At 34.8% G+C, this 16492-nt stretch overlaps 1 protein-coding gene across 13 annotated transcripts in view; it reads left to right on the top strand.

Annotated features, from left to right (window-relative positions):
* Positions 1–16492, top strand: part of CNST (consortin, connexin sorting protein) — a 123515-nt gene that overhangs the window by 74087 nt on the left and 32936 nt on the right. For all 13 annotated transcript variants that reach the window (XM_022579398.3, XM_089907720.1, XM_089907678.1 and 10 more), the window contains 6 exons: positions 2067–2097; positions 3882–3968; positions 4413–4527; positions 7316–7337; positions 7511–7607; positions 15003–15895. In XM_022579398.3, coding sequence (XP_022435106.1) covers positions 2067–2097; positions 3882–3968; positions 4413–4527; positions 7316–7337; positions 7511–7607; positions 15003–15895 — 1245 coding nt within the window. The remainder of the gene's footprint in view (positions 1–2066; positions 2098–3881; positions 3969–4412; positions 4528–7315; positions 7338–7510; positions 7608–15002; positions 15896–16492) is intronic.

Here is a 16492-nt window from a genome sequence, read left to right as displayed (position 1 = left end):
TTGTTTCTGGTAGGTAAAAGAAGCCTGAAACCAGGAGAACCTTAAAATTATTACCATCCCAAAGTGATTTTCAACTTACTTCTTCACATAATTCTACTCTACCTCTCTCACTTCTAGTCCAGAGTCAGACTCGAAAACCATTTTAAGCACTTACTGCTATGTGCTGGGCACTGTGCTAGATGCACATTCCCTCACTTAGTCCTTACAGCAGCCATGTCTCAGAGTTGTAGGTATTATTGTCCCTATTTTACAGATAAGGAAGCTGAGTTTGAGACTCAACATGTCCAGGGTCACACAGCTGGTAGTGGCAAAGCTTGGACTAGAATGCAGTCAGGTTATTCACTTTCAAACCTCACGTTTTTCTGTTATACCAGGCTACCTCCCAGATCTAGACATATGGGGCATCAAAGAAAATCACATTTTCTTTTGCCCTGCTAGACTTGCCAGGGGTAGGTTTTTATAGGGGATATGATCTGTATATTTATTTTTCAAGCTGCTCTTTCACCTTAGAAATGTCTTTTATTTTTGAGACCTTGGGTTTCATGACCCTGTCTTTTTATATATATATATATATATATATATATATATAAATTTATTTATTTATTTTTGGCTGCGTTGGGTCTTCGTTGCTGTGCGTGGGGTCTATTCTCCGTTGCGGTGCGCAGGCTTCTCATTGCGGTGGAGCACGGGCTCTAGGCATGCAGGCTTAAGTAGCTGTGGCTTGCAGGCTCAGTAGTTGTGGCTCGCTGGCTCTAGAGCGCAGGCTCAGTAGTTGTGGTGCACGGGCTTAGTTGCTCCATGGCATGTGGGATCTTCCCAGACCAGGCCTCAAACTTGTGTCCCCTGCATTGGCAGGCAGACTCTTAACCACTGCGCCACCAGGGAAGTCCCATGACCCTGTCTTTTTGGTTGCACTTATGGTACTAGAACTGTCACGGAAATCTGAAAGCTAATTGATTAACAGTTTACAAAGAGGTGATTGAGTACATCTATATTGTATGTTGCTCCTGGAAGAATGTTAGATATATAGAATAAATTTTAAGCTAGGCAAATATTTCCTTTAAAACTATCCTTTTTCCACTGTGGGATTTGGGAAAGACCATTCCTTTTTATTGCTAGCTTATAGGTTTGACAAGTGCTTTATTGCTCTTTGCCTTGGCAGCTACCTGGAAAATGGAGATAGTGATCTATAAATGGAATACCTTTTTCACTAGAGACTTACTAAAAATCAGTGGAAACTGTTTGAAAGTGTAAAGTACTTAATGAAATATTTTAAATATGACAGTAGTCAATTTATGAAAATATTTCTCAGTGAATACTTTCAGTTTTACTATTCTATTTATAAATGCTATATCTAAATGAAGATCTAAATAAAAGATCCCAAAGTTTTTAGAATCAAAGAATTTTTAAATTTAGAGGTGCCCTAGAATGAATCTGCTAAGTGATAAGCCTCAACTGGGTCCAGATCATGAGTCTCTGGACCCCACCCTCCCATCCAGTGCCCTTTATACTGTGCAGCACTTTGTATATATTCCAAAGATCATTGCTCAACTATTAGCACTTGGTCTGTCCTTTTCTGAAATATCAAAAAAGAATGAAAAATCAGTGTCCCATGAGGTAGTTTGTGAAACAGAAATGAAATGAATAGGTTTTAAGATTTCATGTGACATGACATATTTCAACTTTTTAATTTACGATAAAGTCATCCTTTCACTCATAATATACTTTTATAAGCCTCAGTAGCATTTCCTTCATTGTTTAGAGTTCTTACTTGTAAACTCTAATGAATCAGTGATGTTTGCTTTGACTTGAAATAGAGTAGGAAGAATGAGATTGTATATGGACCAAAGAATGTCTATGTTTGCTTTTCTTGAGATAAGTGACTTCAGAAATGTGTCCTGTGCCTACAGTCCGATTTTTTCTGAACTGGCGAATGTAGTTAAATAAGAGTTTTCTTAGCTCAATATCAAAGACTTTGAGAATTTCAAGGTCTTGGTTTCTTCTAAATTTGTCTTTTCATCCAAATGTTAATTTAATTTCCTCTGTTTTTTATTTGTTTTTAACAGATAGCAGAGTCCTATTTCCAGGAGGAGGACTGTATCCTTTTCTTAATTACAAGAAGAAATTCACAGATTTCTTAGAGAACTGCCCATTTTTAAAAACTGAGATTTACGTACAATGAACTGTATAATCTGTTGTTTTCACTGGGTTTTAATTGTTGTATGCGCCAGTGTAACCATCTCAGAAAACAAGATGTAGGGAATTTGTCACTCCAGAAAATTCTCTAGAAGCACCCAAATTTGACCTCCCATGAACAAGCCCTAATTTTACCAAAATCTAAATATTTGTGTGTTGGGGGGAGGGGGGGAAGCATGTTGCAAAAAACAAACAACAAAAAAAAAACCCATTGAATTTTTTTTCTTTTGAATTAAACAGAAGTACAAGTCAAGTAATATTCGTATGTTAAGAGTCTGTCAAGTGTATTATACATAGTAAATCTCATAACTGTCTTATTGTAGCTATATATCAGTAAAGGGAAGATTGAGTTCTTCACTAGTAATAAACAGAATAAATGTTCTCAAAGGAGACTGCATGTTAACTTTTGTATAGGAAAGATTTATTCCCTTAGCTTTTAAATTTTCCTCATTTGAAATTGTTTTTGAAAGATGGCCCAATATATTCTCTAGAAAGAATGTATCCTAAGTATTTCTATTTCCCTATTTGTGTGATTTCTTTTTCCTCCTAACCTTATTGACTTTCACCACAGATTGAGGGATAAGCCGTTATCATCCTGAACCCTATCCAGTAAACTACGAAATGAAACTTCAGACAGTGGCAGTTCATTTCTCAGTATGTAGGAAATCAAATTCTTATGGAAAGGAAGCTAGAGCTACCCAAATAATGAGTATGATGTAGTGCAGTTCAGATCAGCATCAGCATCCCTGGGAGCTTCTTAGAAACGAAAATTCATGGGCCTTAGAATCAGAGCTTCTGGGGATCAGACCCATGAATCTCTATTTTAGCAAGATTTTCAAATACTTTTTATGTTCAGTAAAGTTTGAGAAACATTGGTATACTTTTAAGCCATGCACAGAGGAAAACGGAATTGTCTCTGCTTCTCCCTGACCTATTTTATGATTCCTGGCATATCTTTTAAGACTACAAATGAGAGAGAGAATTAAACCTCTGAGTGATCATGGGAAGGACAAAAAGCTAAAACAGTGAGTTTTTTCTCTTCCTTCTTTCTGGGTCAACATTTAGAACATGGCCCAAAGGAAGGTAGACAGTTGCACAATTTATTATGACCTCATGTGATGCTAAATGTGTGATACAGATGGAGAAGACAGCAGTTTATAAGAAAATCTACCAAAAAAGCAGAAGCACATAATTATGAAAATCACTGTGGCAAGTTAATTTTTTTTAAGTGTTTGGTGAGAAATAAGTAAAGGATCACAGGCAGTTGAAATCAGAAACAAACATTTGACTAGAGGGTAACATAGTTGCTTGACAGAAGGTAATATAAGGAGAGAAAAAAAGGGGGGGGAACACTTAGATACAGGATTCCACATGGGTCCTATTTCTAATTAAATTATATTTAATTGACTCTCCTAGAGATATTATTAGCAAGCAGCCATTCCTTGAACGTTAAAACCTTCTTTTTATTTCTACTGTTTGCTGATAGAATAGAACCCAGGTAGCTACTGCATGATATGCTACATTAAAATTTACCTACTTCAAAACCAAGAAACCTTACTTAAGTTTTGTTTAAATTTAAAAGTATTTAGAGTCCTCTCATTTTTTGGTAAGCTTCAAATTTATCAACTGATATAGGACATTATTCTTTAGGCTGGATTTCTATTTTCCTCAAATTTTCTATTCAGATGAGAAAGCAATGAAATTCATTCAGCTCGAACGACTGTATCATGAGCAATTGCTCGCAAATCTTTCTGCCATTCAAGAACAGTGGGGTGAGTACAGACTAACAGAATGTGGAATTATCAATAATCTAACAAGTTGCTCTCTAGAAAGTTAACATATTTGACCTAGTTTTAGGAAATAGACGTTTCTAGTCAAGTTAATGTTGCAAAGAAAGTAGCATTTTTAGCACAAGTTTATGTCACTGTAAGAAAATTTTTCTCTTTGTATTTTGTTCTTCATATCAGTGCCAAGAAAAGAACACTTGCAACTGTTTGCATTTCTTCTGATCCCTTTGTATGCCCTATTGGCTAATTTAGTCTCTGGGATAATATTTACTTAGAATGAAAAGTAATCACTTAGCTATTTCTGTGTTAACTTTGGGGTTGAGAAGATACTTTTGCATGATGATGTTTATCAGTGGTGCCAGTTATCTATTTTTTCCCTCCTAAACATGTTTTGTAACAGCCAGTGACTGACAAATATTTTAAATTTAGAAACAAAATGGAAAACTGTACAACCACATACAGTTACATCTTTGAGGAACTCAGAAAAAGGATTTAATGGTGAGGATTTTGAACGGCTTGCTAAATTTTGCACAACACATCAAGAGTAAGTACTTCAGTATTTGTTTACAATGAGTTTGAATAGAATATTGAAGAAGCACTGTAGCATTGAATATTTGAAATACAAGATTCATTTCTTTGTTTTGTTAATGCTTTCAACTGGAGAAATTAAAATTGATAAAATGATTAGGTTCCTTTCTCAGCTTTTATCTGTTTCTTACACTAAACTCAGCGAAAGGTCTACTTTACAAAATTCAAAGCACCTTCTAATTAGAAATTTTTAAATGTAACTTCTAATTTCGATTACTTTTTGGTTAAGAGATTAGGCGATTCAGATGGAAAAATTTGTGTTAGCATTTTTTATTATAATTGTTTTTCAATGTTTGTCAGTGTTTCTATGTTTTTACTATACTATGTTATAGTAAAAACACATTTTTAAGAGTAGTCTAATACTGGAAAGCGAATGCACTATGGTATTTAACCAAAATACTGTAGAAGGAAAACTCCATTTACCAGATAATTTTAAATTGTTTGATTTATATCAAAGAGTTGGATTTTTAAAACAATATAGTAATAATAAAGAACTTAAATATATTTTTTAATTCATTATTTGAAGACTCAGAATTTTAAAGGTGAGGGGACATTATAGTGATTAAACAAGTGCAGATTTCTGGGATGTACAATTTTCTTGTGTTAGTCAATTTGAACCTTTGAAACAGTATTTGTATGGGTTTTGCATTATAACCTAATTCTTAGTGAGTTAAATAGGTTAACTTTTGACTTTGTAGAGGTTTTAAACAACGGAATCTTTTAAAACGGGTAAAGGAGATTGTTATCTTTTTTTTTCTTTTCTTTCTTTTTTTTTACATCTTTATTGGAGTATAATTGCTTTACAATGGTTAGTTTCTGCTTTATAACAAAATAAATCAGTTATACATATACATATGTTCCCATATCTCTTCCCTCTAGTGTCTCCCTCCCTCCCACCCTCCCTATCCCACCCCTCCAGGCGGTCACAAAGCACCGAGCTGATCTCCCTGTGCTATGCGGCTGCTTCCCACTAGCTATCTACCTTACGTTTGGTAGTGTATATATGTTCATCCTCTCTCTCGCTTTGTCACAGCTTACCCTTCCCCCTCCCCATATCCTCAAGTCCATTCTCTAGTAGGTCTGTGTCTTTATTCCTGTCTTACCCCTAGGTTCTTCATGACATTTTTTTTTCTTAAATTCCATATATATGTGTTAGCATACAGTATTTGTCTTTCTCTTTCTGACTTACTTCACTCTGTATGACAGACTCTAGGTCTATCCACCTCATTACAAATAGCTCAATTTCATTTCTTTTTATGGCTGAGTAATATTCCATTGTATATATGTGCCACATCTTCTTTATCCATTCATCCGATGATGGACACTTAGGTTGTTTCCATCTCCAGGCTATTGTAAATAGAGCTGCAATGAACATTTTGGTACATGACCAAATTATGAATTATGGTTTTCTCAGGGTATATGCCCAGTAGTGGGATTGATGGGTCATATGGTAGTTCTATTTGTAGTTTTTTAAGGAACCTCCATACTGTGGAGATTGTTTTCTTACTTTCACAATTTCAATATAGACACTTTTTCTGCCCTTCCCATGGAACTAATAATTTTTTAATGTGTTACAAATGTTTTAATTATTTAAAAACAAATTTTTTTAACCTAATATGAGCATGACTTTTTTTTTCTTTTCTTTTTTCTCTTTTTAAATATAAGGTGACTTGCCAACACAGAATTTAAAGGCTAGTCACATTGCTTCAGATCACTAGAGAATTTCTGGCTAATGAACAGTGGATAGTATAGTAAACAAAACCCCAAATTTTTATGCTTTAAATTTGATAATTTCCCAAAATTATACTCCTAAAATTTTTAATATAAAAAATATTTTTGAGTTATACATACATTAAAGTACCCAGCTTGATGAATTTGTACATGTACAGATACATAGTGTAACTACCAGTCTGACCAAGATACAGGACAGTCCAGCCCCTCAGAAATCTCCCTAATTTCTGTACAAAGTCAGTACCCATCTCCCAAAGTAACTACTGTCTGAGTTCTATAACAGTGTGTTTGTCTGTTCTGTAATTTAATATAAATGTAATCACACAGAGTAGATTTTTGTATCTAGCTTCTTTTGCCCATGGTTATGTTGGTGTTACATATTGTTACATGTTATGGTAACTTGCTCTGCTTTACTGCTGTGTGTATTCATTATATGACTATGCAGCAATTTATTTATCCATTATATTGTTAATAGACATTTGGTTTGTTTCCAGTTTTTGAATTGTATGAATAAAATGGCTGTGAACATTTTTGTGTATGCTTTGTGGTGAATATATGCATTCTTTTATCTTGGGTATTTCCTAAAGTATAATATTTAAAGATTACTTTTGTTATCCTTTTCTATGGATAATGCATATAAAATTATCTTCCACCATAATTTTAGACTATAATGACATAAACTAAAATTTTAATAATATCTGTGAAATGCTCTTGAAATACATTATTAGCAAAAGGTTGACACTTTTCCCCCCGAATCTCAGTATTTATAGCTTCTATGGAGGTTTTCATTAGTTATTGGCCATCTAAGGAGATTAACACATGAGATAGCTGCACTTTGAACTATGTGAACCAGTGGTAATGTTTCAGCAGTGGAAATGTTCTGTGCTAATATTAGAATCCAGAGAAGCTCTATTTTTTTTTTTTTTTACAGCCCTTTCAGTGACATTTGTTTGGAAGCATATTGCTGCTGTAATTTTTTTTTAATTCTTTTTTTTCTCTCTTTTTTTCTACAGTCCTCTTTTATCCAAACATAAGGTAAGAGATTTTCTTTGAAAATGTCTATAGGAAAAATGTGTCATGTTTGTTGTATGGACTGTTTTAGAAAATAATGAAACCTTTCTCAAATTATTTTCAGCTTTCTAATTTAATGTAATCGTTTCCTCCAAAGTTTTATTTTTCCTTCTTCTTCTTTTTAAAAAACTTTTTAGATAGCAGCTGTACAGAAGCCCCTGGGAGGGAAATGCTTTACGCAGTTAATAGTATCTGAAGATCCAAAGGAAAGAGGAGCTACAGCCAAAGAGCCGGGTATGTTTTTAAATTACAGGGGGATATAAGAGATATGCCTGCCTCTTTTAATAAATATTCTACAAGTGTTAATCTGAGTTGCTGTGAAGGAGTTTTTTTGCATATACCTCTCCTGCACAAATAGCAAAGCAAGATTTTTTTACATTGTGTAATTCTATTTTTAGATATCTAGTAGTAGGAATGATAAAATCTGAATTCTTGTAAAAACATAAAATTATTTCATGTTTTCAGTAGGTGGTTATATGTGTCTAACAGAATATGACAAGATTGTACAAATAAGCTCTGAAATAGAATTGGTTTTAGTGTATTCAGACATCCCTTTCTGTTAAAAAAAATCAATTTTTGTACAAACTTTATCAGAAATTTTTTCTGTAAATCTAGATATTATCAAGATAAGCTCTGTATCCTTATAGTTTATCTATAGTAATTTATTCTTTTCCTTTTTTTGTTGACTAACATATGGTATACTTTAATTTGTACATATATATTTCTATAGCATTCATAGTATATTTTATAGCACTGTGTCTTATGTCAAAAGTTAAAGATTTCTAGAAATTTTTTTTCTTACAGTAGTAATGTATGTTCATTATAAAAACTTCAGAAAATAAAGATAAATAAATATGTTTTAGGGCATTTATTTTTCCTTGTTTATGATTTTAGTACTAATTTATATTCCTGGGCTTTATGTTCCTGGGCCTGAGAGCCCTGATAGTAAACAGGCAGCATCAGGTCTTTTGACTTGAGGTGCCTGAAGAGGTAAGATGACGACGATGATGCCTGCAATTTCACTTGCTTTTTTCTCTTTACGTTTTTTTCCCCCTAAATCTTATTTTATCCCCTCTTCTCTTATGAGGCAAATTTGGGTTGCCTTAGGTCAATCCTACTATATTCTGTTCTTCCTGTCTCTTTTTCCCAGTCATTTTTATTTTGGAAATCAGAATACAATGAGCTTCATAAAAATCTTAGGGGAAAAAGTCACAAAATAGTCACCTAGTTTGGGTGTGAATGTGTCTCTTTGCTGTGCACATTGGGAAGAAGGCTGTTATTACATGCTGATTGTTTGAGTCTGACACTGCCTAGCCCTAGCTTGGCACTACTTCTAGCTTGGCCTTTACTGCAAGATAGGTGGCACAGACAGGAAACTGAGATACCACATATAAGTCACTTGCTTGGCGCTTTGATTCACAACTGGAACCTGGGTCTTCTGGTTTCTAATTAAATTGCAGCATACTTCTGCTAAGTAAGTTGTGTGGATTTTCAAAGACTTCCACAATGCAGACATTTCATTAATAGCCATTTTATGGGGAGGGTGTGGACTAAATTCTGGAGAAGGAAATCTTGCCAAGTCTGATAAAATAATATCTTTTAAGGAAAAATGTCAAATGTCTCATAATGAGCCTACTCAGATTGGTTATTCTATGAATAAATACATAGAAATGTAAGAAAGAATATGAGAGAAAGAAATATGAAAATATTACTTTAAATGATTTGTATTTAATATATTGTCCTTGTTTTACCCCATATTCCTTATTTCTAATGTCTTACATGTTCTACAGTGTAGACTTTCCCTTTTCTTTCTCTCTACATATCTTGGTCTTAAGCTCCTTATATAATAAGTAACTTGCTTTTTTGTGTGTGTGGTGGTTAAAGACATTGTTTCTGGCACCAAACTTTTCTGGTTTGAATCCTCTCTCCACCACTTGAAGTTGTGTGACCCTAAGAGACTTCCCTGGTGGTCCAGTGGTTAAGACTTCACACTCCCAATGCAGGGCACATGGGTTCCATCCCTGGTTGGGGAACTAAGATCCTGCATGCTACACGGTGCAGCCAAAAAAAAAAAAAAGTTGTGTGACCATAAGCAAGTTGCCTAATTTCTCTGTCCCTCCCTTTCCTCAGCTCCAAAAGGTGGACATTAATAGTTCTTACCTCATAGGATTCTTATGAGGATTAAATTAGTAATTTCATTAAAGTTTAAAACAGTACCTGGCATAAGGTAAGAAAAACATGTGCTCACTGCTCTCATTACTCTTCCTCCACCACTTCCTCCTCATGTTATCACTACCCCCTACTGCTAGTATTCCATTAATGTTCTCTACGTGTTATTCATTGCTACTTTTCTAATTATTCTATCATTATTAAAGTCTTCAAGTAATTTATGTAGTATTTTATATTTTCAAAATACTTTTATGTATATTATCTCATCTTTTCCTCCTAACAACCAATTTAAGGTAGGCTAAATCATTTTAAGAAACTCAAGGAAGGTAAGTGACTTATTCCGGAACAGAACTAATTAGAACACAAAGCTAAACCCTATTTTTCTGACCCTGAAGCCCATGTGTTTTTATTAATTTATATTTTAATTCATTTTTATTAAGTAATATTTTATATGTAAAAATAATATGAAATGTACATACATTTTAACAATTGATAGAAAAATGAAGACCTGTGAACCTCGTACCTAACAAGGGACTAAATTGTCAGTTCTGTTACAGCTACCTTTGTGTTCCTCTCTATCCCATCACCTGCTTCACTCCATTCCTGAGGTAACCATTATCCTGAGTTCTCTATTTATCATTCCCTTCCCATTTTTAAATCAACTTTATTGAAGTACAATTTCCATACAATAAAATGTACCCATTTTAAGTGTATAATTTGATGAGATTTGACAACTGTATACACTCATGTAACTACTACCCCAGTCAAGATATGGAACATATTCATCACTCCAAAATCTTTCTCCCAGCCCTCTTACACTCAGTCCCTCCCACCTCCAGTCCCAGGCGACCCAGTGCTTTCTCTTATTATCAGTGGGTTTTCCCTGTTTTAGAATGTAATATAAGTAGAATTGTTCAGCATCCTTTTTTTTTGAGAGCCTCCCATATTGTTGTATGTATCATTAATTCATTTCCTTTCATTGCTGAGTAGTATTCCACTTTTTGACCGTACCACAATTTATTTATCCATACACCTGTTGATAGATATTTGGGTTGTTTCCAAGTTGGAGATATCATGAATAAAACGGTAGGAAGGTTTTTTTGTAGATACATGTTTTTATTTCTCTTGGGTAAAGAACTTAGGGTGGAGTTATTGGGTCATAGGGAAGGTACATGTTTAGCTTTCTAAAAAACTGTCAAATAGTTCTCCAACGCTCTTGTCCTATTTTATACCCCACCAGCAATATATGAGAATTCCAGTTGTTCCACATCCTTGCTGACATTTAATGTTCTCTTTTTTTTTTTAAGTCATTTAGTGGATATGAATGTCTTTTCTTTTTTAAGTCTTTTTTTTTTAAGTCATTTAGTGGATATGAATGTCATTGTGGTTTTACCTTGCTTTTCCCTGATGACTGAGTATGTACATTTTTAGTTTTGAATTAGCCTCTGTAGAAGTTGTACTAATTTATACTATTACCAACAGTTCAGACTTAATTTAGGCACATTTCTTTCCATCTGCTAAAATAGATATTAACATTGAAAATTTCTTTTTCAAGCCTGATATCACTCAGATGTTTTTACCTGATGATAATTAATGAGATACTCAGAAAATATAAGAAATGTGTTAATTCATGAATGCTTTAGTCTCACATCATGTATTGTATAGGGGATTTTTCCCTAAAGAGAATTCATGGGGGAATGGGAGATGAGAGAGTAACGCAAAGGTATGTGCATTTGTAGAGCATGTGTTAGAACTTAGGTTTAAATCTAACTTCTCATTTTAGAACTACCTCTTTAATTTGGTATTATTAAGTATCTGTCATACACTCAGCTTTTATTCCATTTTTATTTCATCAGAGTAGAATTTTTTTTTTAGTACATCTTAAGTCAATGCAATAGGGATTAGTAAACTTACCTCACTAGATCTTTGGGTTCAGGAGAACCAATTAACAGAAATTCATGTTAATATTAACAGAAACATTAACAATAAGTTTTGTACTATGATACATACTTGTAGAAAATTCAGAAAATATTTTTGGTTAAACATAGTGGATCAAACGTTTACTTCCACTTTTTTTTTGGAACACTATTAAAATATCTGAAGGGGATCCTTAAAGGCAGAAAGCCAGAAGGACAGAACTGGCAAGGACCCAGCAGCAGATATGACATCCAGAAAATTTTGGAAGCTGGAAAGCAGATAGATGGGTGACACCTGGCTTAACATACCAGAGAAAGCCAGAAACTAAGTGTCTACAGGGAAAAGGTTGATTTCTGCTTGGGAAGGTTTGGGAATTGGAAGCACAGAGGGTACCTCTAAATTTAAGGGTTTAAAGTTGGGCTAAAAGACTGTACAAGAAGCATTTAGACCTTTATATTCCCCTTCTACTGAATCGGAGGCCTGTTGGAAGCTAGACACAATACAGCAGTGCCTTCAAAATTGCGAGAGAGCATGATTTCTAACCTAGAAAACTTTACCCAACCAAAGTTTTAGTCAGGGGTGAAGAAGTAAAGACTTTCAGATGTGAATAACCTTAGAAAGTTTACCTTCCATGTACCTTTTCTTAGGAAATGTTCTACTAAGAGAGAATAAACAAAGAGGAAGACCTGGGATTCAGAGAAAACAAGGTTTCCAAAATAGAGCCAAAATGAATTCCTGGGATCACTGGGAAAGGAAATTCCAGGATGATACCTGTGTAGCAGCCCTGGAGAGGAGTTCCAGGTCAGGGACTCAAGAAGGATATGTTTTAAAACTGATGGATTATCTGTTGGTACATATGCCGTAGTTGTACATCTGTCAGAGTTTGAAGACACATAGGTAAAGTTTTTTTTTTAATGAAGTAATGAGGCAGTTATCAACACCAAGGAAAACAAAGCATAAATGAGAAAGGAAGACGTATCAGAGTACATAGTGTGGGTCAGTTGTGAATAATACTTACAAAGCCATAGTAACATAAGCATTTGAATATTGATTTGCCCCAGAATTGTGTTGAATTGTAATGGGAGCTAGAGGAGAAGAAAGAAAACATCACTGTTGGGGAAAGGAACCATGAGAGCTAACTCTCTTCCATAGTAGGAAGTCAGTAGGTGTTCTCTAAAACTGAAAAGTCAATAAATAACAATGTAAGTCTTATCTAGAAATGGAGAGTAAATATGAGAGGAAACAGCTAAAGGAATTGAAAATTGGCTGCCCCTAGAGAGCAGGAATCAGACAGATGGGAGGGTAAGGCAGCAGACTGTTTTTCATTACCTGTAAGGACAGGTTTTAAGTTCTTCCCCAAAAGCATGATTTGATACAACAAATTATAGAATAGCATATATTATGTGTGATTTGGAGACTGAATATGTATTAAAAATATCACTTAGATTTTATATGGCGTCAAACAAACTATAGCTACTCACCTGATCTAGTCTGAAACTCTTGCCCTTTGCATCTTAAATTACTACTTTTTTTCATATTTTATATTGTTTCTAATAGTGGAATGAAGCAACTGTTTTCAGGCCAGTATTTATAAGTAATGCATTGTACCTATGCGTAGTCTTTATTACACACCACTTAAGTGGTATCTTGCTTCATTAGAAACGGTACTTAAAGTGACTTGTATTTTGTCTAAGTAACTATAGTTAGCCATGTCACTTTCTACTCATGTAATGGCGTCTCAAGCTGATTCTCTAACTTTTCAGTCACTTATAGCTATTAAATAGTCTCATTTTGATTCTTTATGACTTAGTCCTTTTCAATTCCAAACTTTACCATAACACTTAAATCTCATTTTATTCAAAGCTCTTCTCTGTCCACCAGCTCTGCAGGGGCTGGGAGCATGGTCTGCTCTCTGGTGAAGCTAGCTAGATTAGTGCATAGGATGGAATCCAGGCTATGGGGACGTGTGGTGGCTCCGGCAGGACCAACTGAGGAGGCGCTTACTTCCAAGTTGCTCTCCTAGACATCTGTGGTCCTTTAGGTAACTGGCCCTCAGCTAGAGACAGCACACCCCGTTCCTGTGATGTGGGGCCCTCTCCGCCCTGTGTTTATGCTATTTACTCTCTGAATTCTATGGATGTGTTTTGAGGGCCGCCTTCTGAACCTTTGGGTACTGGGAACTTGTGGAGGAGAGCTTGGCCCCCTTTCCATCTGGCAGGGGCCCTCTTTGCTCTGACGTCCTGCATCTTAACAGAGAGGCAGACCAGCAAGCTCAGTGGTGAAGCAGACAACCTAATGGGAATTAAAATGTCCATGTGTTTTTTTTTTTGCAGTCTTCCAAACTTTGAATGATTCCTTGGGGTGAGACAAGACAAAGAATGCTGTACTCTCCCCAAAAGAGACCTATTTTTCCTTGTCCTCTCCTCATCTGATGTTCAAGTTAAGGCATTGGGGGAGGTAATACGAACTCTAATAAGCTCAGCAGTGCAGAGTTGAGGTGGCCAGACTCCATCCCTGATTCTCTGAAACCAGAAGATGGCATTTAAGTTCTGTCTTTTCTTTGGTATGGTACGTGCTGCCATTGCCAATTGGTAATTATTAAAGTACCAATAAATGAAAAACCAGGTAGAATATAATCATCACTATATTTCACCCTTGATTTTAACCTTTGGCCCATGATTTGTATAAATTAAGCAATATATGACAAAAGAAAAAGTTAAAACTCCTGTGGTAGTTAGGAATGCTTAATCGACCAAAAACTCAATCATGAGCAAGCTTCTCTCTTATCTACTAGTTTATGCATTCAGTATATATTTTGTGAAAGTTTTTAATGGTTTAGTTTTAAAGTGGAAGAAAAGTATTTTAAATTGTTTTATTTAAAATAGAAATTGAAAGAAATATTAAAATTCCAAACCGATTTCTGCCTGGTACCAAGACTTATGCTTTATACCACTACCTTTGACTGCCTCCCTTTAAGAAGTTAAAGTAATTTTCCAACACATTAATTAAGGATGTTATTATTAAGGATATTATGCTTAAATAAATTTGAACAAAACAGACTTATGTTCCTTAGTTTAGTCTTAATAGATCAGAACCAGTATTGTTTTTCTTACACTTTAAATTATGTATTACTATGGTTCATCATGTAAAAATATTTATTTAATATACCATGTCTTAAATACACTGAAAATAATTTTTCTACACTTTAAAATATTCGTTTACATATACACAGCCAATAAAGCTCAGAAGAATATCTTCTAAACCTTTGAAAAAAATGACTTTTTCAATTATAATGAAGACTAAATTATATATTCATATTTTAACATGTTTTTGAATAATCTGTTAATTTTCATATCTAAAGGATTACTTACTAAATGTTTAGGATGTTTCCTCTACCTAAAGACACTATTATCCATCAGGTAGAATTTCCATTTCAGAGGTTTAGAATATCATTGTGTCCCACATTTTATTCATGTCCTTTCTCTTCCCTCCTGTACAAAGTTGTTTTGAATCTTAAAACAGCTTGCTTTCCTTCATTTTCAGAGAGTGAAACTTGTCTTGGCATGGAATCAGGAAAAGAAAGCCAACATAAAAGAGAGACCTGCGAGAGCAGTCCCTGCTGTAATCAAATGGACAGGCAGGCAGATCCCCTGAGCCTTCCGGTAACTGCAGGGAAGGGCCACACGGAGGAGCCGCTCTGCAGCGCTGAAGCCACACTGGAGCTCCACGCCCTGCCCTTGGAGTCGGCAGGGAGCAGGTCTGGGCTACTCTCTTCAGGGAATGCTTGTGAGGATGACAGCCGCTTGCAGCTGACTCAGTCAGAGGCCAGCCAAGATGTGGCCGAAATAGAGGGCATTGCTAAAGACCCTAAGGTTTCCAGCGAGTCAGTGATAGAGCCATTGATTTTACCAGGCTCTGATCATATACCTCCTGCGTTGATTTCTGAGGGTAAATACTCACAGACGCAAAGAAAGGAACTCCAGTTGCTACTTGAGGATGCTTCTGAGGCGTTGCCCACAGACCAACTTGAGAACAATGAATTAAATGAGCTGCAGCAACCTGATCTTACAGACAGTGATGGAAAATCACCACAGGGGCAGACTGACTCAGAGGGCTCTGAGAGTGTACTTTGTGAAAATAATCAAGTATCTGATTTAAGTACAGTGCTTCCAGAAGTGTATATGGCCCCAGAGGAACAGGGAGATAAACACGAACAAGTCAGTAAGGAAACAGAAGACTATTTGAACAGCCTTTTAGAAGAATGCTTAAAAGATACTGAAGATTCCCTTTCATATGAAGATAACCAAGAGGAAGACCCTGATCTCCTTCAAGATCTTTCTCCTGAAGAAGAATCCTATAGTCTACAGGAGAACCTGCCTTCTGATGAAAGCTGTCTTTCTCTCGATGATCTTGCAAAAAGGATAGAGATTGCAGAGGTAAATTTGAGATTTAATATAAATATGATTTAATATAAAATACGATTAAAAAGATGAAATTTGAAAGCACATATAGGCTAAATATTGCCTTGTTTTTATAAATTTTCCCAGGCCTCAAACATGAGGGGGAAATTTAGTTAACATAAATTTTTAATCATTATGTATAATCATGATGTTTATACCTCAAAAATTATATTGCATGCCTCTAGTATAGTATTATGTACCTCATTTTTCATATTCTTATGATTTTTATTTGGCGGTCCTGGGAATTATTAACAAAATAAGATTAGTTACATTCTTGTAAGGAAATCTTATTTTTCTTCTCATACATCTAGAAGATAAAATATATACTCACTGTTTCTTCTTATTATTAAGTATTTTAAAATTCTTTAAAACAGTATAATACAATGAAGGAAACATTTTAAAATACAATAAGAGTAGGAGATACTGAATGGATTTATAAGCTCTAGGTTTGAACAAACTTAATACTTACTGCTTGACTAAGTCAAATATTACAAATAATTCAAAGTTTTAAAGTTTCTCTAAACAGTAATTAAGCTAGTCAAAATCCAAAAAAAGGGGCAGGAGAGAATATCA

This window comes from Delphinapterus leucas, chromosome 1, assembly GCF_059928025.1.
Source record: "Delphinapterus leucas isolate spDelLeu-1000000601 "Yukka" chromosome 1, BTC_Dleu_Yukka2, whole genome shotgun sequence".
NCBI lineage: Eukaryota > Metazoa > Chordata > Mammalia > Artiodactyla > Monodontidae > Delphinapterus > Delphinapterus leucas.
Note: the sequence above shows the minus strand (reverse complement) of the source record. Positions and strands in the feature narration are given on the sequence as shown.